At 37.5% G+C, this 25,164-nt stretch overlaps 2 protein-coding genes across 2 annotated transcripts; both read left to right on the forward strand.

Annotated features, from left to right (window-relative positions):
- The first annotated feature begins 697 nt into the window (after positions 1 to 697).
- On the forward strand, positions 698 to 2,378 carry LOC115969024 (protein trichome birefringence-like 42). The gene is made up of 5 exons (XM_031088585.1): positions 698 to 941; positions 1,042 to 1,213; positions 1,306 to 1,486; positions 1,596 to 1,771; positions 1,883 to 2,378. The coding sequence occupies exons 1-5, from the start codon at positions 698 to 700 to the stop codon at positions 2,376 to 2,378; spliced, it is 1,269 nt and encodes a 422-aa protein (XP_030944445.1).
- A 1,706-nt stretch (positions 2,379 to 4,084) lies between these two features.
- On the forward strand, positions 4,085 to 6,325 carry LOC115978179 (protein trichome birefringence-like 43). Its single transcript, XM_031100199.1, has 4 exons — positions 4,085 to 5,076; positions 5,164 to 5,344; positions 5,454 to 5,632; positions 5,748 to 6,325. Exons 1-4 carry the CDS (start codon positions 4,085 to 4,087, stop codon positions 6,238 to 6,240), a joined length of 1,845 nt encoding a protein of 614 aa, XP_030956059.1. The 3' UTR covers positions 6,241 to 6,325.
- The last annotated feature ends 18,839 nt before the right edge of the window (positions 6,326 to 25,164 follow it).

The raw sequence follows: 25,164 nt of genomic DNA on the forward strand, positions 1-25,164 counted from the left end.
CATATATAGTACATATAGGAATAATGAAGTCGGATATAATAGGCCTTTATGATTTTTAACCCTGTAAAAAATACAAAGTATTATTCACGTTTTGGACACCATTATGTTACTGTATCTGTCCCTAATTAAGCATTACAATCACATCAGTACCCGTAACCAAACTCATTAATAAGTTTACAAGCTACAATAATTTTATTAGTTGAAAGCATGTGAGCTATGAACCACAATAGAAGGCTTAAAATGATAATTTGAGGGACTGAGTTGCAATGATAAAAATTGTTGTCGATTGATGGATTGGGTGAAAAAAATATTTAACAATATTTTATGTTAGTTTTCCTTCTATTTTTTTTAGCTGAATTAGGATTTTTTTTTCTTTTTCCTAATTTAAAATGTTTTCCTCACCTCAAAAAATTTAAAATGTTTTCCTTTCTCTGGTAGAAGTGTATGACTTTTTCTAGGAGTAGGAAAAAATCTGTTCCCATAAATACTTTTTAGAAGGAGGTGATGATTAATTGATTATTAAGGTGTTATTAATAAAATTTCTTCCTATAGAGAGAGATTGCCAAAAAAAAAAAAGAAATCATGAGCTATGGGGTACCCTTAGTGGCTTCGCTACTGCTTATAGCTAACCCAAAGTCCATTTTGAACCAGACAAGCCGTAAAGGGCTTTCAACTTCAGAGAGATAACATCATAGCCATGAAGATGAGTTCCACTATCAAAAACAAATGGAGGTTCTGTACATTTGCAAGTTTCATAAGTTGCATTATTCTGTTATCCGTTCTGAATCAAGGACATGACAGTGAAAAGCTATCCCATGTTCAAAACATAACATTATCAACAACATCATCTAATGACTCGGCTCACCAGCCAGCAGCAAGCGCGCAGATTTTAAAACCATCAAACATTGGAGAACATGAAAAAGAGACAAATGAGAAAGAACATGGCAGCAACTTGTCTCATCATCCAACAGCAAGCATGAAATTTTCGGAGGAACCATCAAACACTCGAGAACATAAAAAAAGGGTCAAATGAAGAAGAACATATCTGCAACATCTTTGATGGAAAGTGGACTTATAATCCGACAGCAAGTCCTTTGTATAATTGGTCACAGTGTCCATTTCTTAGTGATCAAGTCAGTTGCCAAAGGAATGGAAGGGCAGATTTTGAATACGAAAGTTGGAGTTGGGAAGCTAAGGGATGTGAGATTCCTAGGTAAGTTAAAAGCTTGCCAACTTTAACTTTGTTTTTATTTCAATTAATGCAAGTTCATCCATTGTTGTTTGTTGACAAGGTTGGTTTTTAAGGTTTAATGGTACAGACTTGTTAGAGAGACTTAGAGGGAAGAGAGTGATATTAGCTGGAGACTCACTCAACAGAAACCAGTGGGAATCACTTGCTTGCCTTCTTTACTCTGCTATTCCTATTCCTTCTTCACAAGCCTATATTAATGTGAAAAGTAATGCCCACAAGGTTCTTAGAGCAAAGGTAAAATGACTGTTTCATCATATACTCTCTCTTCTACGTATTTCTGTACCTGTTCATACATAATGACAGCTAAAATCCTTAACAAGATGAATAATCTGCAATGTAACAGGACTATAATTGTTCTGTGGAGTTCTACTGGAGCCCCTTTCTAAAACAAGTGAAAGAAAATCGTGGTAGTAAAATTATGAGGTTAGACCGACTTTCAGCCGCACAGAATTGGCATGGTGCTCATATTATGGTATTTAACACCGGTCACTGGTGGGAACACCCTTTGAAAATCAAAGAGTAAGCTTTTTTTGTGTTGTGTGAATTATTATGAAAGGCTCATAAACTTGCACTATAAAAACATGGGAAAAAGATTGTGCGGTTATATCCTAATTGGAGTGACATTTGCAGGTTGGACTTCTTTCAGTATAGAAAAAAGGTGGTGGAGGTGGATAAAATGGAGATTGAATTAGCATTTGAGGTGGCCATGAAGACTTGGGCTCGCTGGATTGATAAGAATGTGGACATGAAAAATACCAAGGTCTTTTTTCGAAGCATATCACCAGAACACAAAGGGAAGCAGTGGTGTTACAATGAAACCAAACCCATCATGGATGAGTCCTATGAAGTAAAATTTCCAAAGTCAATGGTAGAGATTATTGAGAGAACAATTGGTAACATGAGAAAACCAGTGAGGTACTTGAACATCACAAAGCTATCTCAGTATCGTAGAGATGCACATCCATCAGTTTACAAATCAAAGAAAGGAACGCTATTGACACCAGGACAACCTGGGTTTCATGCCGATTGTAGCCATTGGTGTTTGCCTGGATTGCCAGATACATGGAACAGGCTACTGTTTGCATCTATGGTCCTAGACAACTCCAAAGAAACTTCTAGTTCTTAACATCTATTGTTTGATTTTGAATTTTTTGTATGAAAAAATTATTCCCATTGTAGAAAATTTAAAATTCCAAAAGAATTTCTAGAGCGAGATGTTTTATTATATTTGGAGTGAATCTCAAGTTAAACATAAACTTGCAAGTATTTGTAATTAATTTTATAATAATAAATTATTGTATATGTATTCGTTTTAGTAGAACCTCATGAGAATTAATGGCATTAATGTCCTATCGAATTCCCTTAAGAATGGATAAGAAGGCAAATTAAAGCTCCCATTATTAAATTCCCCTAATGTGATTGCAGTCGGAAAAATTGAACCTATATATAGGTCACAATTTTCCTATGTTTAATTTAAAGGGATTCATGTCAAAGCAAGTGACACGCTTTAACACCATTAATAAATGGGTCAATTGCAGGTAATTAACACGAAATAACTTAATTCGCATAATTACATATCATTTTTATCTAACATAAATTTGAACTCTAAAAAGAATTGAGTAATTAAAAGAATTTTAATGATTATATTGATAAATTCTTCATTGAAACTAAAAGTCCTAACCCTTTTACCGAAAACGAAGTGGAAAAAAACTTTATTTTCACTTTATTTTTCTTAGATTGTGTATTACATGGGTTAAAATGGGTTATGTCATGTCAATCGGCTTAATAAATGAGTAGTCTTAAGGTTGAGGGGTTTTGATACAATTATAAAATGAGTCAAGTTAGGGTTGAACTATATAGTCTAATACCCATACATCAACATGACACGAACATGACCTATTAACACAAGTAATCGCCTCTATGTATAAGGATGATGAAGTCATATACAATAGGCCTCTATGATTTTTACCCAATAAAAAATAAAATGTATTGTTGTAAAAGCGGAAGCTTTAATACCAATTTGTTGAAAATAGCGGAAGCGTAAATATCTATTTGTTGTGTGTATTCAAATAATAAAACAATCACATGGAACACAAAAATTTACATGGTTTAGTTTTTGACCGCTCTCACAAATACACCAAAAGAACTCTCAATCACCAAAAGCATGTGACTAGAGAAAACCTAAATTTCTCTCAAAACAAAGCACGACTTAGAACTCTAAAATAATATGCAGCTGCCTTTGATCACTAATAAATCAATTGCCGCATAACAAATATATTTATACAAAGTATAAGTCGGCTAGGGTATATTATTTGAGAGCATATCACAAAGTCCACTATACAAGTCCTAATATAACTAGGACTTGGTTTACAAATCCTTCCAAGACAAGGACTATGCACTCTCACGTGCACTATTCAAGCCACCAATCATAACATGTATTATTTATGTTTTGGACACAATTATGTTACTGCATTTGTTCCTAATTAAGCATTATGTTAGTATCTTGTAGAACTTAGGTTTGGGGGAAGGGTTGTAGCTTCTGTGTTAGAGATTCTTCTTTTACCTGCATCAGTTGGTACCTGATGCATCAGAGATATCTTTATTTCTATGGGGTACCCTTACAGTGAGAGAGATTACAAAAACTTCATGGGCTATGTGGTCCCCCTTAGAGAGAGAGATTACAAAAACATAATTGGTTATGGGGTCCCTTAGTGGCTCCGCCACTGCTTCTAGCTAACCTGAAGTCCATTCTGAACCAGACAAACCATCACGTGCCTTCAACATAAAGAGAAATAACCCTGCCTTCAACTTATGAGAAATAGCATCATAGCCATGAAGATAAGTTCCACTATCACTGACAAATGGAGGTTCTGTATATTTGCAAGTTTCCTAAGCTGCATTATTCTGCTAGTCTGTTTGAATCAGGGCCATGACAGTGAAAAACTATCTGGTGTTCAAAATATTACATTATCAGCAACAACATCTTCCAATGACTCGGCTCAGCATCCAGCAGTAAGCATACAGCATTTGGAACCATCAAACGTTGGAGAACATGTAAAAGAGGCAAGTGAGGAAGAACATGGCTGCAACTTGGCTCCGCAGCCAGCAGCAAACATTCAGTTTTTGGAACCATCAAACGTTGGAGAACATGAAAAAGAGACAAATAAGGAAGAACATAGCGGCCACTTGGCTCAGCAGCCAGCACCAAGCATTCAGTTTTTGGAACCACCATATGTTGGAGAGCATGAAAAAGAGATAAATAAGGAAGACCATAGCGGCAACTCAGCTCAGCAGCCAGCACCAAGCATTCAGTTTTTTGAACCATCATATGTTGGACATGAAAAAGAGACAAATGAGGAAGAAAATAGCGGCAACTTGGCTCAGCAGCCAGCACCAAGCATTCAGTTTTTAGAACCATCATTTGTTGGTGATCATGAAAAAGAGATAAATAAGGAAGACCATAGCGGTAACTCAGCTCAGCAGCCAGCAGCAAGCATTCAGTTTTTGGAACCATCACATGTTGGAGAACATGTAAAAGAGATAAATAAGGAAGAACATAGCGGCAACTTGGCTCCGCATCCAGCAGCAAGCATGCAGTTTTTGCAACCATCAAACGTTGGAGAACATGAAAATGAGACAAATGAGGAAGAACATGTCTGCAACATCTTTGATGGAAAATGGGTTTATGACCCGACAGCAAGTCCTATGTATAATAGGTCACGGTGTCCATTTCTTAGTGATCAAGTTAGTTGCCAAAGGAATGGAAGGCCGGATTTCGTATACGAAAAATGGAATTGGGAAGCTAAGGGGTGTGAGATTCCCAGGTAAGTTAAAAACTGGCCCACTTTTACTTTATTTTTATTTCAATCAATGCAAATTCTTCCATTGCTGACAAGGTTTTGTTTTTTAAGGTTTAATGGTACAGACATGTTAGAGAGACTTAGAGGGAAGAGAGTGATTATAGTTGGAGACTCACTCAACAGAAATCAGTGGGAATCTCTTGCTTGCCTTCTTTACTCTGCTATTCCTATTCCTTCTTCACAAGCCTATGTTAATGTGAAAAGTGGTGACTACAAGGTTCTTAGTGCAAAGGTAAGATGAATGTTTCATCATACTGTCTCTTCTACGTATTTCCAATAGTTGTTCATACATAATGACAGCTACAAATCCTTAAAAAGATGAGCAATCTGCAATGTAACAGGACTACAATTGTTCTGTGGAGTTCTACTGGAGCCCCTTTCTAATAGAATTGAAAGAAAGACGTGGTAAAAAAATTATGAGGCTGGACAAACTTTCAGCCTCAGCACAGAATTGGCATGGTGCTGACATTATGGTATTTAACACCGGCCACTGGTGGAATCACCCGGGGAAAATCAAAGAGTAAGCTTTTTAGTTTTGTGTGAATTATTATAACCAGCTCATAAATTTGCACTACACAAAAACATGGGAAAAAGATTGTGTTGTTGTATCTAATTGGAGTGATATTAATTTGCAGGTTCGACTTCTTTCAGTATAGAAAAAAAGTGGTGGAGGTGGATAAAATAGAGACTGGATTAGCATTTGAGATGGCCATGAAGACTTGGGCTCGCTGGATTGATAAGACTGTGGACATAAACAATACCAAGGTCTTTTTTCGAAGCATATCACCAGAACACAAAGGGAAGCAGTGGTGCTACAATGAAACTAAACTCATCATGGATGAGACCTATAAAGCAATATTTCCAAAGTCAATGGTGGAGATTGTTGAGAGAACAATTAGCAGCATGAAGAAACCAGTGAAGTACTTGAACATCACAAAGCTATCTCAGTATCGTAGAGATGCACATCCATCAGTTTACACAACAAAGCAAGGGAAGCTATTGACAGCAACGCAACGAAGACAACCTTGGTCTTATGCTGATTGCAGCCACTGGTGTTTGCCTGGATTGCCTGATACATGGAACAGGCTAGTGTATGCATCTATATATGGTCTTAGACAAACTTCCTAGATATTTCTAGTTCTTAACATCTAATAATTGTTTGCTTGAATAAATGATTTTTTTTCAATGTAGAAATATTGTAACTCCAAGAGAATTGAATAATGTGCAATTCACATGGGCTACATTTTATATATATATATATATATAATTTGATAATTATAAATGAGCTCTAGATTTTTTTTTTTTTTTTTTTTTACTCCTACTTTGATATCAAACAAGGTTCATATGTGATTTTCTTTCTGAACCATTCAGATTTGGCTTGACATGGAGTAGTAATAGCCTCATGGTGGCTTATCCACCAACAATGCTGGTAATTAAGGACAATCATTATCCACCGACTGTACATAAACTCATTAGCTCAACCCAGCCAGCAATGCAAAACTTATCAAATGTAGTTTGGTAAAAGTCTAAACCAGTACCATTGAGTTTGATTTGGTTCGCTGGAACCATTAGAACCAAATTGAAGCGTTATACTCGAGTGGGTACGTACTGGGTACCCTTTAAAAAAAAAAAATTTACTGGCCCTTGCAATTTTGAAGGGTGAGAGATAAAGGTCAGAGAAAGAAACTGAGGAATATGTGGCTTGAATTGCCACATGGATTGTGTGGTTTTTGGAAAAACCTTAGCCGAATATCTTTTCTTTACATTTTTAAGAGACCCCAAGCTGGTTTTGTCCCATTCAGAAACCGCAGGTCCCAGCAACGCAAACTGGCCAAATAGTTAGTTTGGGAAAGTCTAAACCAGTACTACTGAGCTTGAGGGCCTATTTGTTACCGTTGTTTAAATAACAATTTTCAATATTTAAACAACATTATACGTATTTTTACATACTTTTTCACTTACATGTATTTTTAAAAAATACAAACAACGTTACTAGAACAATATTACCAAATGAACCCTAAATTGGTTCTTTAGCTTAAGTTATTAGAACTAGTAAATTGAAGTATTATACTCACATATCCATAAAAAATAAATAAATGCAAAATCACTCGCATTTACTATTTTGAAGGACGAGGGGTAGAGTACAGAGAAAGAATCTTTTGAATGTGTGGCTTGAACGGCCACATATAGATTCTATGGTAAAAGGTTTGATTAGTTTTTGGAAGGTTAGGTTATGTTTGGTAACCGTTTTTTTCCTCAATTTTCTGTTTTCAAAAACAATTTTCTGTTTCCTAAGGCAAAAAACTTGTTTGGTAACTTATTTTAGGCAAAAACCAAAAACTATTTTCAATTTCCATATTGTGAAGGAAACTGAAAATAGGTCTTGAGCTATTTTTATTTTTCAGTTTTCACTCTCCTTTAGAAAACATGCTAGTTACACGGCCTATTAATGAACTAGCACACTAGTTCGACCCACATGACTAACAAAAACTTTTCCCACACTTTCACTTTTTTTCACTCAATATTTAGAGCCTAAATCATATCTGATGAACCCTTATATCTTCCTCTGCACCTCCACTTCCTCTGCCTACCTCTGCGCCTCCATCTTCCTCACAGAGAAAACCTTGATTGAGAGAACCACTTGTAAGGTAACTGATTGGTCTTCACCGGATTGTCCTTCATGATTGCTTTTTGTTTTTCATCAGATTCTACTATTCTTTTTCTATTCATTATCTCACTCTCCTTTTCTTTTCTTTTCTTTTTTTCTTTTTTCTTTTGTGTGCGTGATGAAGCAAGTCTGTGTGGGTCTGTCAAATTTTTTGAAGAGCTTTATAATTTTAGGGACCCAATCACTCAAAGTTACGGGTCTTTTCCTTTTTTCTTTGTTTATGGATTATTACGAAATTACTAGAGCATTGATATGTTTTTTTTTTTTTAATGAAATTGATTCCTTGGCATTGATGCCACATTGTAAATTTTAGTTATTGATTATCTTTTATAACACTTGATTAAAGTGTTATAGTTTCAATCTTACTTATATGATTAAAGTTTCAAGTTTGAATGTTATATACAAAACATTTGATTTTATAATTCCTCTAGGTGTAAGGATTTTAAATACTTTGGAGCAAATGCGTTTTTGAATTAGAATAAATATAATTTTTTTTTAAAAAATTAACCAAACAAAACAAAATTCAACTCTTTCAAAAACAACTATCAAACAAATTTCCTAAATTTTGTTTTTGGAAAATGTGTTTTTCCTTTCAACTAACTAAACGTGTTTTTCATTTTGAAAACTGACAAAAATTTTTTTTTTCTTTTTCCCTTGAAAACAAGAAAACGAAAATAGGAAACGAAAAAAATTACCAAACATGGCCTTAGGGACCTGTTTGGTATCATTGTTTGAACAATAATTTTCATTATTTAAACAACACAACACGTATTTTCACAATATTTTTTCACCCATATGTATTTCCACAACACTTAAACAACATTACCAAACAGGCCGAGTTTAGCCGAAATATCTATTCTTCTCCTTTACGAATAACTGTTTGATTTTGTTTTCATCCAAGTCATCTATTTTCATTAATATTCATATTCTAGTGATATTTGGCATTATACGAGTGACATGACTTAATGGGCAACATTTATGTTACACCTAATGATCAAATTACTAACAAAATTGAACGACATGACCTATATGAAAACAAAAACATATATAAAAAATCAAAATAAAAATAACCCCAAACTTTAAGATCGGAAAGTGTGCTTTAGTCTAAAAAAACTTACACATGACAAGTTACAAAAACAATCAACATTGTCATAATAAATTTTAAGAACCTTCAATTTTAAATTGGCAATACACATGCACAAAATACTAGTACATGTGGTTGCTTATCCATCCCCTTGTTCCATATAAAATGGTCTAGATGACTAATGAAACGAAAGGCTTATGAATTTTCACAAACTAATAATCAGTTATCTATGTAATGCATTGAAAAGTTCAACAAAATATGAATTTATATATATATATATATATATGGATTTTGATAATTATGATAGTTATTTATATATAAAACTATATATTCTATCATTTAAAGAATATATAATTTGGCAAAATTCTATTAAAAGGGATTTTCTTGGGGTCCTTATAAAATAAGTGATGTTAGGGATACTATAAATTTACTATATAGCCTTACAAATTGATGTATAAGCAATCACATAGAAGTAATTTAGATGTTTATTCATTATGTTTTGAAATCCACCACTCACATTCATTATTATGTCAGTTTATAAATCTAATTTAATAAAATTCCTAGTATTTTTAGCATTTCCTTAAAAATTTAAACTCAATCACACATATATATATATATATATATATATATATATAATGAAAATCGCAGGGAAGTGGTCTTCTGAGTATGCTCCAAGGGCCGCAAAACATAGGCCCAATAAGAGAATAAGGCGGTCTGAGGTACCAAGCCCAACCTATGTCCTTTGGGAAGTAAGGCCCAAGTTTGAGAAGGGGAATGACTGCCCAATTGGGAAGTGGCCACCCATTCACCGAGGAGAGCCGATGAAGTTAATCACTCCTCAGATAGTTTTGGCCGAGGAAAAATGATCAATGAAGTGGTCGAGGAGAAGATTGAACCCAAAAATCCGACTGAGAAGCCAAGTGAGGTGGCTCACAACTCAAGCAAAAATCACCTCCGCATTAATTAGGTGTTCCCATCTAACACAAACTGCATTTAATGCCAAATGACCGGCCTGAGCAGTACTTTACAGTTTACATCCTAAAAGTTCATTTTCATCATTAAAAGGGGGGAGAAGACACTTGATGGGGCAAGCATCTTCTAAATTCTATCATGATAGTCCACTACTGAAGGGAGGGATTTGGTTGTATAAATAGGTTCTTCCCCCATACTAAGTGGGAATTGGAAAAGGTTAGGAAGAAGTTAGTAGGAACATTTAGAGAGAGCTTGTATCTGTCTTTAGTTTCGTATAACCTCAGCAAGAGAGTAATCATACCAATAATCAATAAAGTACTCATTCAAACTTAGATTTTACTTGTTTAGATCTCCCATTGTAGATTGCCTTCCTATTTTACAAATTAGTTATGACGGTCAGGGTATTGGCAGAGGCCTTAGCCCAACCTAATGTTTCCAGCCCCCACAATAATGAGGTGGAAAAATGTGAATTTTCAGAAGTTTACATGAATTTTTTTTAAAAAAAAAAGAAGAAGACAAAATACTATAGATATCAACACACCAAACTAAAATATAGAAGTTTCTTAATTGTCAATTGCATTGTGCACCTATTTGCTCAAAATAAAAGGTTATTGCTTACTAACCCCACATATGATTGTGCTTAGTGCCATATGTTTAGTTCATATGTAGTCCCAAACCTAGATAAAGGAGGAAGGTTGCGATAAGTTGACAGTTAATGTAAAATTAAATCACTATAATATGAATGGATCCAATATAAATAGTCGTTGGGGCACCCCTACTAACAATGCACTGCATCACACCCGACAACAATGAAAAGTGGGCAAGAGTTATCAAGGGTGTTCCCCATAAGTGATGCAATACATCGGCAGTTGGGTGTAGTGAAAAATGGGCAAGAGTTCCCACACTCTAATGGATAGGTACGGCTAAAGAAGTTAGTCCAATATACAATTATTAGATAAAGAATAAACATATGGTCTTCAAGAAACTAAGTGGGTAGGCGAGAAATCTAGATAACTTAAACATACAAGGTATAAAGAATCTTACCTTTTTACATAATCAAATATGTTAATTGGACTATTTTCATCAATTTATAAAATATGTTTTTAAAACTGTTAATTCTAAAAATAGATCTAAACAATCAGTATTAAAATAAATATCATGTTTGAGATGGTTATTGTCTATCTTGGCAATATTGGACTTTAGGCATTGAACAACGAAATTCAATAATGAATTTGTCCAGAAAATTACTAATTCTAATTTTAATTGTGATAGAGAGAAAAAAGAAGAGTAAAGTTTTTGCAACATTAAAAATTTGTACACTCGTAAACTATCGCAAATATAGAAAAACGTATTAATAAAATTCACAACATTCGAAAAGAATATAATATCTTTAAAAATAATTTTATTCATTAAACTTTTGGGTTGTAATTAAAAATTTTACATTGTATAATAGATAAACAAGACATTCTTGTTGGCACCCCATTTTGCAACCTGCATTTAACCTCACCTGGAGGGTAAAAGGGTAATTTTGCCTTAGAAATATGCATCTTGATTCTGGTCATTAGATCCTTGATCTCATTTCACCAAAATGATCTTGATGTTGTAACGATTAAATCGACTGGTCATAAGCCCTAATCGGACTACCAGATTAAAAGTTATCATCAAATTAAATTTTAATGGCTGAGATGCACTATCACAAATTGAGTCCGACTATATGTGATTATGAACAATTGATTTTAATTGGTTATAAGTATAATCAATTTGAGATCGATGATGTGTCATAATTTGATTTGTTAGAACTACATTTTATGGTAGGGTTGCACACACCTAATTAACTAGATAGTTAAATATTAATTATTCAATAAGTAATTTTTGTAATTATCTTTTAATTAGAGTAAATTTGGAACCAATTAAGTTTGAAATGGGAGTGATTGGAGCCATTTAATGTTAATTGGGAGTTAATTTGAAACCTATTAATGTTAATTGTGCTGAAACCATTTTCTAACAAATGACATCTGCTCACCATTTCATCGATATCTCTCAGAATATTTTGAATTTGTGAATAAGGTTAACTTTCCTAGAAACTAGACATCTAAGGCTTCAATTTGAGCACAAGAATGAGACAATTCTAATCAGAATTGAATCAAATATGATTTTTTGAAGTTAGCTCTACAAACTGTCATAGCAGCTACGGGAAATTCGAATTTTGACTTGCTCCTCACTCCCACCAATCTTTTCATTTAATACACCAGATTTCCCAAAGGCTAAAATGAGGTCTAGGTTCATGATTATTTGCCAACCCTCATTAAATGACCTTCCATTCATATTTCCTCCACCACTACTATATAAATCCCTCTTCTCCTTCATTCCAGGACAACACAAAAACCCATTTTCTTCCCCTCTCTTGAATTCTAGTGAAGTTGTATAGTATTGTCATATCTTAGTCTTCTTAAGACTCAAGGTATCAAGTGAGAATCACTCTTCCTCTCCTAACTCTTCTTTTCCTCCACCCTTAAGACCTCCCTCAAGAGTCTCCTCCTCCACCTATGGATCTTGCATGAAGGTATAATCTCTTTCCCTAATTGTTTTTTGTGTTAACATGAAGAGAGTTTAAGATTAAAGCATGATAGTAACTATTTAAATTCTCTTGAGTATGTTTGAATGTTCTTAAATATTCTCATGTATTTTTCACATGTTCTTAGTTGTTCATCACATGTTCATGAATAACACTAGTTTTAATCTAAAATCCATATCAAAAATATGAAAAACATGTTTGTTTAATAATTCTTTCAAATCCTTGAATTTAGGGTATCACCATCCATACACATTCACTAAATTTATTGTCAATCCGAATGAAATGCTTAATAAATGGAATTAAGGTTTATCACATGCATACACAATGAATTCAACATGCAAATTGATGGAAAATATATTGGATGATGTGATACGAATGTTAGTCACCATAGTCTAGAATACCGATTTTACCGGGCAAGGTGGGTGCCTAATACCTTCCCACCTTATAACATAGTCTCCGAGTTTAGATCAAGGGTTAGTAGATCGAATGCTTATCCATGTAATTTTCAATTTTTAAATTGTAACTAGGAAACAAAACCATGTACTTTATCTTAGATTGTATTTAGGACCAAAGCCATGTAATTTCCTATGATCAATGTAAATTCAATTTCAAATTAATAAAATGAGGAATTTTTCAATTTTGATTTCTTATTTATCCCAGTAATTAAATAAGTGGCGACTCCATTGTAAAACCCTTAATTTAGAGGAAAAAATATAACTAGTCGAACCTCCATTTTGAGAGGCAATAACACGACTCCACTTATTCACGTGGGTTTGGCCCAACATCCAAAAAAAAGGGGCCGTGGGCGCGGTCTCTCACAATTCTATTGGCCAATAGAAGAAATCTTTTTTTTTTTTTTCGCTAGGTAAGAGGTCTTACTTTATTGTTGTTATTATTAGTTTGCAATACTATAAAACAAATAAGTATAATATATTTTATTTTCGAGGACCTTCTTCCATTCGGGTCCTTAGGCCATTGCCTTAATAACCTATGAATTCCTTTCCATTCCGCTTGAAATGGCCGGAATTTTCTATTCCAATTAGTTAACCGGTACAAATCACACCTCTACTCCATCTCGTTCCAAATTCCGGCCCATTATGCTTCATTCCACCTATTTTGGTCAATTCCACTAAATTTCACTAAGCATGGTGATTTCAACCTGCATGTAAATGAATCATTATTTTTTTTCCTAAACCATTTTTTTTTTTAGAAACTTTTATTACTTCTCTTACATATGACATTTTATTGTTATTTTCCTTTAATAATAATGTTTTTTTCTTGTTTACTTTATTCACATATGACATGGATTTTTTCTTCATTAATATACTCATATATGGCATTTTATATAACTTATATTATGTAATGATGATATTAAGTAGTACATTATTTGATTTTGAATTATTAAGTTGGTATGGTATAAAATTGTGTTATGCAGACTTAGGTGTACATATGTGTGTGTGTGTGTGTGTGTATGTGTGTGTGTGTGTTTTTAATCTATTAAACACATTAGTTTGTGAAATTTACAAAAAAATAAATAAATAAATAAATTTAGTAGAATGAAATTTACAAAATTGATATGTCGTCCATTACAAGTTTATTATGTCTTTTATGTGAACTATTATGGAGTAAGATTTGTAAGATTTTCTTTTTTATTTTGATTAGTTTTCTATAATATACTATTGAATTAATATATACCTACAATCTGTTTTTTTTTATTACTATAATATCCTTGCTTCTAATATTTATTTTATTTAAATTCTTGTTGGGGGCTTGACACACTTAATCTTTGAGTTTTTTTAGGACTATAAACTTAGTCATAACATTTCTCATGACTATCCCATGTGATAGGCTGTGACTAGCTACCAGTCACTTTCACATAGACTCGCCACTTATTCTCCACCAGTCACAATTAGTCACATAAGATAGTCGTGATAAAGGTCATGATTAAGTTTGTGGTCCTAAAATTATTATGTATTAGTCTAATAATAAAATTAAAAAACAATTATTAAGAAATATTGGAATTTTTTTTTTTTTTTTGAGAAACATGAAATATTGGACCTAAGTTCAAATGCTACCTAACTAATTGGTGTATTACTTGGCCTAATAATAAAGAATAATCATGCTTACACAAAAACCAATTTGTGTGTTAGGACTTGGGTTCAAAACTTGCATACATTAAGAATTCAACTGGTGTGTTGGGACATGGGTTCGACTCCTGCTAACACCCAAATTAGTGGGTGTGACTTGTGAGCATAATGATTAAGACTTAAGTTAAGAGTTAAGCCAAAGTTAAGAGTTAAGACCAATAATCATGGATAAATTTAAAAAAAAAATAGAACAAATAAAAACAACTATACATTAAGATAACATCATCTTACAAAGAAAAAAAAAACCCCATCAACCCAAAATGACGCCGCATCATTTCTAATCTGGCACACCCACCACCACCATCACTCTAGAAAAACTCATTAAAAAACAATTATTATTAAAATATTGGAATTTCTTTCTCTTTTTTTTTTATTTATTTATTTAGAAACATGAAATATTAGACCTAAGTTCAAATCTTGCATAGATTAAAAATTAAATTGGTGTATTGGGACATGGGTTCGACTCTTGCTAACGTCCAAAATAATGGGTATGACTTGTGAGCATAATGATTAAGACTTAAGTTAAGAGTTAGGCCAAATTTAAGAGTTAAGACAATTTAAGAGTTAAGACCAGTGATCAATGATAAAATAAATAAATAAAACAATTGTACATCAAGATGACGTCGTCTCACCAAGAAAAGAAACCTCATCAACTTAAAACGACGCCACATCATTTCTAATCTGGCACACCCACCACCACCATCACTCTAGAAAAACTCATAAGTCTTTCTTTCTCAAATCTTCCCAAGACTCTTCTCCACTCAAACCCTAGAGAGAGAGAGAGCGAATCTCAATGAGTTAGTCATGGAAATGAAGCACTCCTATCACTACCTAGCCGGTCTCACAAGGCTATAACATTAGCTCTATCTAGACTATTCGATCATCCTCATCCTCACCCGCAATCGCCACGCCTTCATCATCTCCAACCACTTCCCCTCCTCCACCAACTATCGTGATCTATGACCGCTTAGCCAAAGCCAAGATCAAGCACCTTGACAACCCAGACCCCCGGTTTCTCAAATATGGTTCACCCCACCCAGAACTAACAGACCACACTCAGATCCTTTCGACTCCGGAGGCCCACATAAACACCTTACCTAACGGCTTCCGTGTCGCCACATAATCAAACCTGGCTACGAAGACTGCCACCTTCGAGGTTTGGATCGATACCGGGTCGAGATTCAAGACCAATGAGACCAACGGCATAGCACATTTCTTGGAGCATATGATATTCAATGGGAGGGAGTGGTGGACCACGAGGCAGTTGTAAGAGAAGAATGAGAATATGGGAGGCTATCTCAATGCCTACACGTCGAGAGAGCAAACTACGTATTATGTTAGAGTCATGGACAAGGACGTGCCTCGGGCGCTTGACAGGGGCGGCCCAATATAATTTGGGGCCTAAGGCGAAAAATTTATGCGGGGCCTTAAATATGTAAATATTAATTAAACAAAATTATTTAATACTAATCAAATTAAGGTTAATTTGATACATTAAATACATAAATAATACTAACTAGACTAACGTTAATTTCATATAGAGAATTGAATATCATAGTTGAATTATAAATATTAATAAAAATAAATAAAAATATATTGCGATTGAAAAAGATACTTTATTTTGGATATAAGACGATGCATAGTTAAATAAAATTGTAATCTAATTTTTAATTTTATATTTTGATTTTAAGAGAGAGAGAAAGATTGATAATTATTTGGTGTATGGTTTTGTAGGATATTAGTTTACAAAAATCAAAGTCTCAAACTATTAGGGGAGATTAATCTATAATTGATGATTTAACACATTTACAACACCTTTTTGAAATATTTTAGGGTTTCAATTGAGCTAAGATTCTATTGGTCTTGTACTTTGAGAGTCTTATTAGAAATGAAAAAGAAAAATGCACTAATTAAAAGTATTATAAAATGTTCAAAATATAATGTGATATTGTCTCTCATTGATGAACTTCATCAATTTAACTAATGAATGTTTATATCACATTTTTTGTGATTAATAACATGGCAATTTGTAAGTCAATAGTAAAATTTGTACATCACTAATAAAAAAAATGTACAACCTTTAGAAAATATATATAATTTTATAAAAATTTGGGCCTTTAATTATGAAAAGTAGGGCCTTTTTTTCCAAGCAAAATTTTGTATTTTGGTGGGGCCTTAGGCCTAGGCCTAACTTGCCTAGGCCTTGAGCCGGCACTGCCGCTTGATATCCTGGCCAATATCTTGCAGAATTCGAAGTTTGATGATAACCGCATTAACCATGAGCGCAATGTGATTCTTAGGGAAATGGAGGAGGTAATATTGTTAGGGATACCAAGTTGTTTCCTTTCCTTTATTAAAAGGTCTATGCCAATTATTAAGACTTAAGAGTTAGGCCAAAATTAAAAGTTAATACCAGTGATCATGGATAAAATAAATAAATAAATAAAACAGAACAAATAAAAACAACTATACATTAAGACAACATCATCTCACCAAGGAAAAAAACATCAACCCAAAATGACATCGCATCATTTCTAATTTGGCACACCCACCACCACCATCCCAAATCTTCACACAAGATTCTTCACCAGCTCGGGAATACTTTGGTAGGCCTGCAAGACAATACAAGTATGTCACCGAGGTAGAGTTAATAGGAAATATAAACAGGAGCAAAAAATTAAACAATACATACCATCATGACCTCTAATGGGAGTGACGAGAATGCATTACCTTGACGAAGTCAACACTAATGATGAGGTCATCCTTAGTGACGAGGAAATCAATCATCACTGACAAAGGAAGGTAAATCATTCAATGAAGCCAGCCAGTAACCTGAGCAATTACGAAACCAGCAAAACAGACCGTTGGGAGCCTATTAAAAGCCCCATTATTGGGCTGGAGGCGTTACTAAGAAATGCATTAACACTCCAACGGCTAGCAACCAAAATCACATATATAAAGCCCTTACATTGGCAATAGAAGGTACAAATACTGACACTCTAAGAAAGTACCCATTACTATTCTAGTTCATTCATTTCCATTTGGCAAATTGCTTTTTTGTTCTAACTTTGGTATCGGAGGCGTTATGGCAGGCACCACACCGGTGACCCTCTTAAAGGATACATTGGTGCTGACGGGGAGTTCTATCTGCCCATTTCAACTAACGAATTCACGCTTCATCAGTTTGGCGCTGTTTGTGGGGAACGACATTTTCAGATTCATATTTGAAAACATAGTTTCCATCACCCTTCTACATTCAGATGGAACCCAATCTAGATTCAGCAGCCTTGGCCCAGCAAGTTCAAGCCCTTGCAGATACCATTGAAGAACTCACCAAGCAAAACCAGGAAATGAAGCTACAACTCCAGCAGGTCCAACAGGCTCAACAGGAAGAGAACCGGTCCAAGGGTAACCTGGAAGGAGAAGGGGATAGCCACAAAAGGGGTACCCCTCAGAGGCCAACTACTCCGGACGAGCAGAATTCAGATCTCCTTCGAGAGATGAAGAAAGAGATGGACGAACTGAGGAGCGCCATTAAGGAGAAGACGGATCGAAGTGTAGACAAAATGGTCAGGGCAACAGATTCACCTTTCACCACGGCGGTAATTGAATGCCCCGTACCATCAAAGTTTCGCTTACCTCAACTTGAGCCGTTCGACGGACTCAGGGACCCTCAAGATCATCATAATACCTTCAAGACGACCCTAGGTCTTCAACAACCACCTGACGAGATACTGTGTCGTTCCTTTCCTACCACTCTCAAAGGAGCTGCAAGAGAATGGTTCACGAAGTTGCCAACCTCGTCCGTAGACAACTTTGAGCAATTAAGTAATGCCTTCTTGCACCATTTCATAGGGGGGCAACGTCCAAAGAGGCCAACAGACTACTTACTCACCATTAGACAGGGAGAAAAGGAAACCCTGAGGTCATATGTCAAACGCTTCACCCAGGAAACTCTAGAGGTGGACAAAGCCGATGACAAGATGCAACTAACGACCTTCAAAGCAGGACTAAGGTCCAGAGATCTCGTGGCCTCCCTTACAAAGAATCCACCAAAGACGAATGGCGGAAATGCTCCTGAAAGCACAGAAGTACATGAACGCTGAAGACGCTTTAGCAGCCATAAAGGATGCAGAGAAGCCACGAGACAAGGCAAAGAAAGAAGACGAACGTAGGGGGCAAAAGAGAGAGCGACTGGACCGTCAAAACAATGACGGGAATAGGAGAAAGGATGATAAAAGTCCTCGGACAGTAAGATTTACTCCTTTGGTTATGCCTGTTGACAAAATTTTCACGCAAATCAAGGACGAGCATTACCTCAAATGGCCCAGACCATTGCACTCATCCCCTAATGTCCACGACAAGAACAAGTACTGCTGGTTCCACAAAGATCACGGCTACAACACGGAAGACTGCAGAGACCTAAAGGAGCAAATAGAGAAGTTGATACGTAAAGGGAAGTTACAGAAATATGTGAAGAATGGAGAATATAGTAAATTCAGGAACGATAATAAAGGCCAACATGAATCCTTTTCTCAGGATGACAACCGTCCGTCCCAACCTCCGTACAAAGTGATCAGGGAGATAAAGACGATTATAGGAGGGCCATTTTCGGGAGGATCGTTTAAATCACTCAAGAAGGCATACCAGAGGCAGGTAAACAGTGTCCACACCGTACCTCCGTCTAAGCACAGACGAACATACCAAGACATGTCCTTCAATGAAGGAGACTCCATGGGAGTGAAGCAGCCCCACAACGATCCCTTGGTCATAATACTGAATATAGAAGGGTTCAATACCAAGAGGATTCTCATCGACAATGGCAGCTCCACAGACATCATCTACCTCCCAGCCTTCCAGCAGCTGAGACTAGATCTGAGGAGACTACACCCTTTTGACTCTCCACTTGTTAGCTTCAGCAGAGACAGGGTATACCCCAAGGGCATAGTGACATTGACAGTGACGGCGGGGGCCTACCCGGTGCAGTTGACCCGTCAGATAGACTTCTTAGTGGTGGATTGCCCCTTATCCTACAATGTCATCATTGGGAGGCCCACGCTCAACAAGTGGAAAGCAGCGACATCAACCTACTATTTGAAGGTAAAATTCCCAACAGATAATGGCATCAGTGAAATGAAAGGAGATCAAGTCCTGGCAAGAGAATGCTATCAAGTTGTCCTGCCTGCGAAGGAAAACCACACATGGATGATTGAAGAAAAGGAAGAAGACAAAATAGAGGCCCTGGAAACGGTGGAATTGGTAGAAGGAGAAGCGAACAAGATGACCAAGATAGGAATGACATTAAGCCCCGAGATGAGAACAAGACTCATAAGGTTCCTTAAAGAGAATCTAGATATCTTCGCATGGAGCCACGAGGACATGCCGGGCATAGCTCCAGAAGTCATCCAGCATAAGTTGAATGTGAACCCGGAACGGAAATCCATCCAGCAAAGACGAAGAACCTTCGCCCCAGAACGAGATCAAGCAGTTGCAAAGGAAGTTACCAAACTCCTGACGGTAGGGTTCATTTGGGAGGTGTACTATCCTGAATGGCTCGAGAACGTCATCCTAATAAAGAAAGCAAACGGAAAATGGAGGATGTGTGTAGACTTCACCAACCTGAACAAGGCATGCCCAAAGGACAGTTTCCCTCTACCGAGAATAGACCAGCTCGTGGACTCTATAGTTGAGCACAAGTTACTAACGTTCATGGACGCCTTCTTAGAGTATAACCAGATAAAGATGGCTGAGGAAGATCAGGAGAAGACCGCTTTCATCACAAGTCAAGGACTCTACTGTTACAAGGTAATGCCTTTTGGATTGAAGAATGCTGAGGCTACGTATCAGAGGTTGGTGAACAAAATGTTCAGTCAACAGATTGGCAGGAACATGGAAGTATACGTGGACTATATGCTCGTCAAGAGTAAGAAAGAGCTCACACATCTGGACGACCTGAAGGAGACGTTTGCAACCCTCAAAAAACACCAGATGAGGTTGAATCCAAGTAAGTGTGTTTTTGGGGTAGTTTCGGGAAAATTCCTAGGATTCATGGTGTCCCAAAGAGGAATAGAAGCAAACCCAGAGAAAGTGCGAGCCATCATCGACATAACGTCACCCAGGACCGTCAAGGAAGTTCAAAAACTCACAGGAAAGATAGCAGCTTTGAACATGTTCGTCTCCAAAGCTACAGACAAATGCCTGCACTTTTTCAAGACCTTGAAGCAGGCTTTCGCCTGGACCAATGAATACGAAGCAGCGCTCCAAGAACTAAAGTGTTACCTGAGCAGTCCACCCCTCTTAAGCCCGTCCAAAGAAGGGGAAGACCTATACTTATACTTGGCAGTGTTAGCCTCGACAATAAATGCAACCCTGATCAGAGAAGAGGGCACGAAGCAGCTCCCAGTTTACTACGTCAGCCAAGCCTTCCAAAGGGCTGAGTCCAGGTACCCAAGGATTGAAAAGATTGCGTTTGCGTTAATAGTAGCCTCGCGCAAGCTAAGGTAATACTTTCAGGCAAACCCTATCCTCGTAATGATGGACCAACCGATCAAGAAATTAATGAACAAGCCTGAGGCAGCCGGAAGAATGGTCCAATGGGCGATTGAACTTAGTCAATTTGACATCAAGTACCATCCCAAAACGGCGATCAAGGTGCAAGCTCTGGCGGACTTCATCGCAGAGTTCACCCTTCTGGACGAAGACAGACTTACCGATGAAGTAGATAGATGGACGATACAAACTGATGGTTCGTCAGCCCAGAGGAAGGGGGGAGTAAGGGTCATCATAACCACCCCCGACGGAGAGGTGCTGAAATATGGGGTCCAACTAAAATTTCCGGCTACCAACAATGAAGCTGAATACGAGGGGATATGGACGGGATTAAGGCTTGGAAAGGTACTTGGAGCTAAGAACCTGTTAATCCAAAATGATTCAAAACTAGTAATCGGGCAAAATAAAGGGGAGTACGAAGCGAAGGAAAAAAGGATGCAGAAGTACCTTAGGCTGACGAAACACTTAACTTGGGAATTCGATACAGTGGAGTTCGTGCAAATCCCAAGAGACCAGAATATGGGGGCAGACAAAGTCTCGAAGCTAGCGTCATTAGAAAAAGGGGAGATTAGCATGGATTTGACGAAGGAAATCCAGAAACACCCCAGCATTGAAGAGGTCTCGACATTTACCATCCAGAGCGCAAACAGCTGGATGACACCCATAATGTCCTTCCTCCAGGACGGGCACCTCCCTCAGAACACAGAAGAAGCTAAAAAGGTCAAGAAGAGGGCAACCAAGTTCACGATCCTTAATGACGCCTTATACAAGAGAGGTTTCTCCATGCCTTATTTGAAGTGTGTCGACGAAGAAAAAGCTAGCTACATACTGGAAGAAATCCATGGAGGAGTTTGCGGCGACCACTCTGGTCCCAGATCCCTGGTGAACAAGGTAATACGGACAGAATATTTCTGGCCAACTATGCAGGTGGACGCTATTGAGATCGTCAAGAGGTGCGACAAGTGCTAGCGATACGGGAACGTGCAACGACTTCCAGCAGAGAAACTGACAACCATATCCTCCTCGTGGCCATTTGCACAATGGGGGATCGACATCGTCGACCCACTACCCCAAGGTAAAGGTCAGGTAAAATTCCTACTTGTTGCTATTGATTACTTCACAAAATGGGTTGAAGCAGAGGCTCTAGCAACAATCACCGAGGCAAGAATACGGAGTTTTGTGTGGAAGAATATAATCTGCAAGTTCGGGATTCCCTTGACAATCATATCAGATAATGGGAAGTAGTTCGACAGCCAAGGGTTCGAAGACTTCTGTTCAAACCTTGGGATCAAGAATCAGTTCTTGTCCCCTGGGCATCCCCAGGCAAACGGACAGACAGAAGTGACGAATCGAACGCTGCTCAAGATTATCAAAACCAAGCTGGACGTCGCGAAGGATGCCTGGCCAGAAGAATTACCTAATGTCCTGTGGGCTTACAGAACCACAGCAAGAACCCCAACAGGAGAGACCCCCTTCAGGCTTACCTATGGCACGGAAGCAGTAATCCCAGTCGAAGTGGACATAGGAGACCTCGTCCTGCGCAAGACCACCACAGCAACTAAAAACCCTACCCAAGGAAAGCTGGGTCCCACATGGGAAGGGCCTTACCGAGTTACTCACTACTCAAGATAAGGAAGTTACTACCTTGAAACCATGGACAGACAAAGACTCCCTCGACCATGGAACATCAAGCATTTAAAAAAGTTTAGCCAATCGTATGACATAAAAAAAAAGAAGTTAAGTAACAAGATTTCGCCTTGACGGATGTAAGTTACTGACGATCCCCCCAACGGGTTCAAGGCATAAAAAAAAGGGGTTAAGTAACAAGATTCCGTCTTGACGGATGTAAGTTACTGACGATCCCCCCAACGGGTTCAAGGCATAAAAAAAAAGGGTTAAGTAACAAGATTCCGCTTTGACGGATATAAGTTACTGACGATCCCTCCAACGGGTTTAAGGCATAAAAATTTAAGTAACAAGATTCCGTCTTGACGAATGTAAGTTACTGACGATCCCTCCAACGGGTATAAGGCATATAAAATCTAAGTGATAAAATTCCGCCAAGACGGATGTAAATCACTGACGAAGCCCAAGTGACAAGATTCTTTAAATGGATGTAAATCACCAAAAAATGGCTAAGTGATAAGATTCCGTTTTGACGAATGTAAGTCACTAACGCAGGCACAATCCTTTAGCAAGTGCAAACGACAAGATCCCGCCTGACGAATTCAGGCTACTGACGAATCCACAAAAAATAAAGGAAGAGAGGAGAGGGAGAAAAAGAAAAGGGACAAGAACCTTGCAACAAATCAAAACAAAATTCAGGTTGTATCCAAGCCCTTCCAAAGGATCAAGAGTGACAAACAAATCATGGACGAACGGAGAAATCACAGCTAAGAAATTTATGCTAAGTACAAGGTATGGACAAACTCAAAACATCACAGGCATGTTAGTTACCAACAAAAGCATAGTCATACAGACAGGAAAATGCAAAATCATAAAGCCAATTAAAGCCCAAAAATAGTGGGCAATTATCCTTGTTCTTCCTAAAGACCCATAAAACACTGGGCCAAGAAACATTGTTCTCAAAATAGATTGAAAAAAAAAATGCTATCAGGAAGCCCAAAACATAAAAGGCAAAATTACACAAGTATCAGGTCCGGGCATCAATAGGAGCGTCAGCGGGGATATCGTCAGCAGCAGGAGCGTCACCAGATGGGAGGGAATCACCAGGGGTGTCACCTTCAAGGGCTGATGATTAGCAGCCTCGTCAGCAGCCATCTCTTGATCTACCACTTCCAGATCCAGGCTTGGCAGGTCAACCCCCATAGGATGCTTGACGAGATACCTACGTAGGAGCTCGAAGCCCTTGAAGTACCAACTAAAGAGCACTATGGAGTACTCCTCAGTTTACTGGAAGGCTTCGATGGACCTAGCAGCGATCGTTTTAAGCTTTTCTTTGGCCGCCTGAAGCTGGTCGTCCTTCTCCAGGTTTAGCTGACGCTCAACCCTAAGATCGGCATTCAGGGCCTTGACCTTTTCCTTCAAAGCAGCAGCCTCGTCCATTGACTCTATAAGATCCTTCTTCAACGTGGAGTTCTTCTTCTCCAAAGCCTCCATCCTGGACGCCAAAGATGCCACCTTAGCCTCTTGAGTAAGACACTCAGAAGTAAGGTGAAGGCTCTCCCCCAACACCTGACAAAGCAAATTAAGTCTGTCAGTAAAAAAAAAAAAGGGAAATTTATATGTAAGGAGAACAAGGAGAATGCAGAAGTGGTTTTACCTGGACAATCTTGTGTACATGCTGACTCGCAACTACGTTGAGAGGCACTCCAGAGAAGACCTTGAGGTCCTCAGCCTTTACAACGTCATGTGCCTGCTCCACGGCCACACCCTCGTCGTCCCAGACGGACGAACCCACTTTCTCCTTCTCCTTCTCCTTAGCCGACACTCGTTGCCTTTTGGAGGAAGGGGTGGGAATTTCCTCGACCGAGGTAGCCGAAGAAGCCACCCGCAAGCTCTCAACTCCAGAGACAATGGGAGTGGCGTCTACAGATGGAAGAACTGACGAACTCTTCCCCGTGATACGGACACCCTTCTTGCCAATATTTGCCAAAGGTTTGTCCTTCTTGGACCTCATCTTAGCGTACATGTCTTTGTTGAACCTGGTCTTCATCTCTAAAAAATAAAAAAAATAATAAAAATAAAAAAAAACTAAGAAATCCAAAGTACACACGTGAAGATCAATACTGACGAGGTAAACACTTACTCTTCTTCTCCTCAATATTAATGCTACGCAAGACATAAGGAGATGGGTTCGGGCCTAAGCAGTAGAAAGCAAGCGTCCGTGGGTCCACGAGGTCATCCCAACTCTCAACCGACTTGGCGTATTCTATCGCCTTCTCAGTGCGACCCTGGTACTTGCTCTTTAGTTTGGGGCGTCTTTTAACTGCAAAGAAAAATGAACAAGGGGTTAAGGACGACGATATATGCAAGATGAAGATTAAATAACGAGGAGAAACATTGACGCACCTAAGTTTGGGGTTCCCCACCGATG

This window comes from Quercus lobata, chromosome 2 (genome assembly GCF_001633185.2).
Source record: "Quercus lobata isolate SW786 chromosome 2, ValleyOak3.0 Primary Assembly, whole genome shotgun sequence".
In the NCBI taxonomy this organism is placed as follows: domain Eukaryota; kingdom Viridiplantae; phylum Streptophyta; class Magnoliopsida; order Fagales; family Fagaceae; genus Quercus; species Quercus lobata.

Coding starts and splice junctions, on each gene's coding strand:
- LOC115969024 (XM_031088585.1), top strand. CDS start 698: ATGAAGATGAGTTCCACTATCAAAAACAAATGGAGGTTCTGTACATTT. Junction 1,487..1,595: donor ACAAGGTTCTTAGAGCAAAG/GTAAAATGACTG, acceptor GCAATGTAACAG/GACTATAATTGTTCTGTGGA. Junction 1,772..1,882: donor CACCCTTTGAAAATCAAAGA/GTAAGCTTTTTT, acceptor TGACATTTGCAG/GTTGGACTTCTTTCAGTATA.
- LOC115978179 (XM_031100199.1), top strand. CDS start 4,085: ATGAAGATAAGTTCCACTATCACTGACAAATGGAGGTTCTGTATATTT. Junction 5,077..5,163: donor AAGGGGTGTGAGATTCCCAG/GTAAGTTAAAAA, acceptor TTGTTTTTTAAG/GTTTAATGGTACAGACATGT. Junction 5,633..5,747: donor CACCCGGGGAAAATCAAAGA/GTAAGCTTTTTA, acceptor ATTAATTTGCAG/GTTCGACTTCTTTCAGTATA.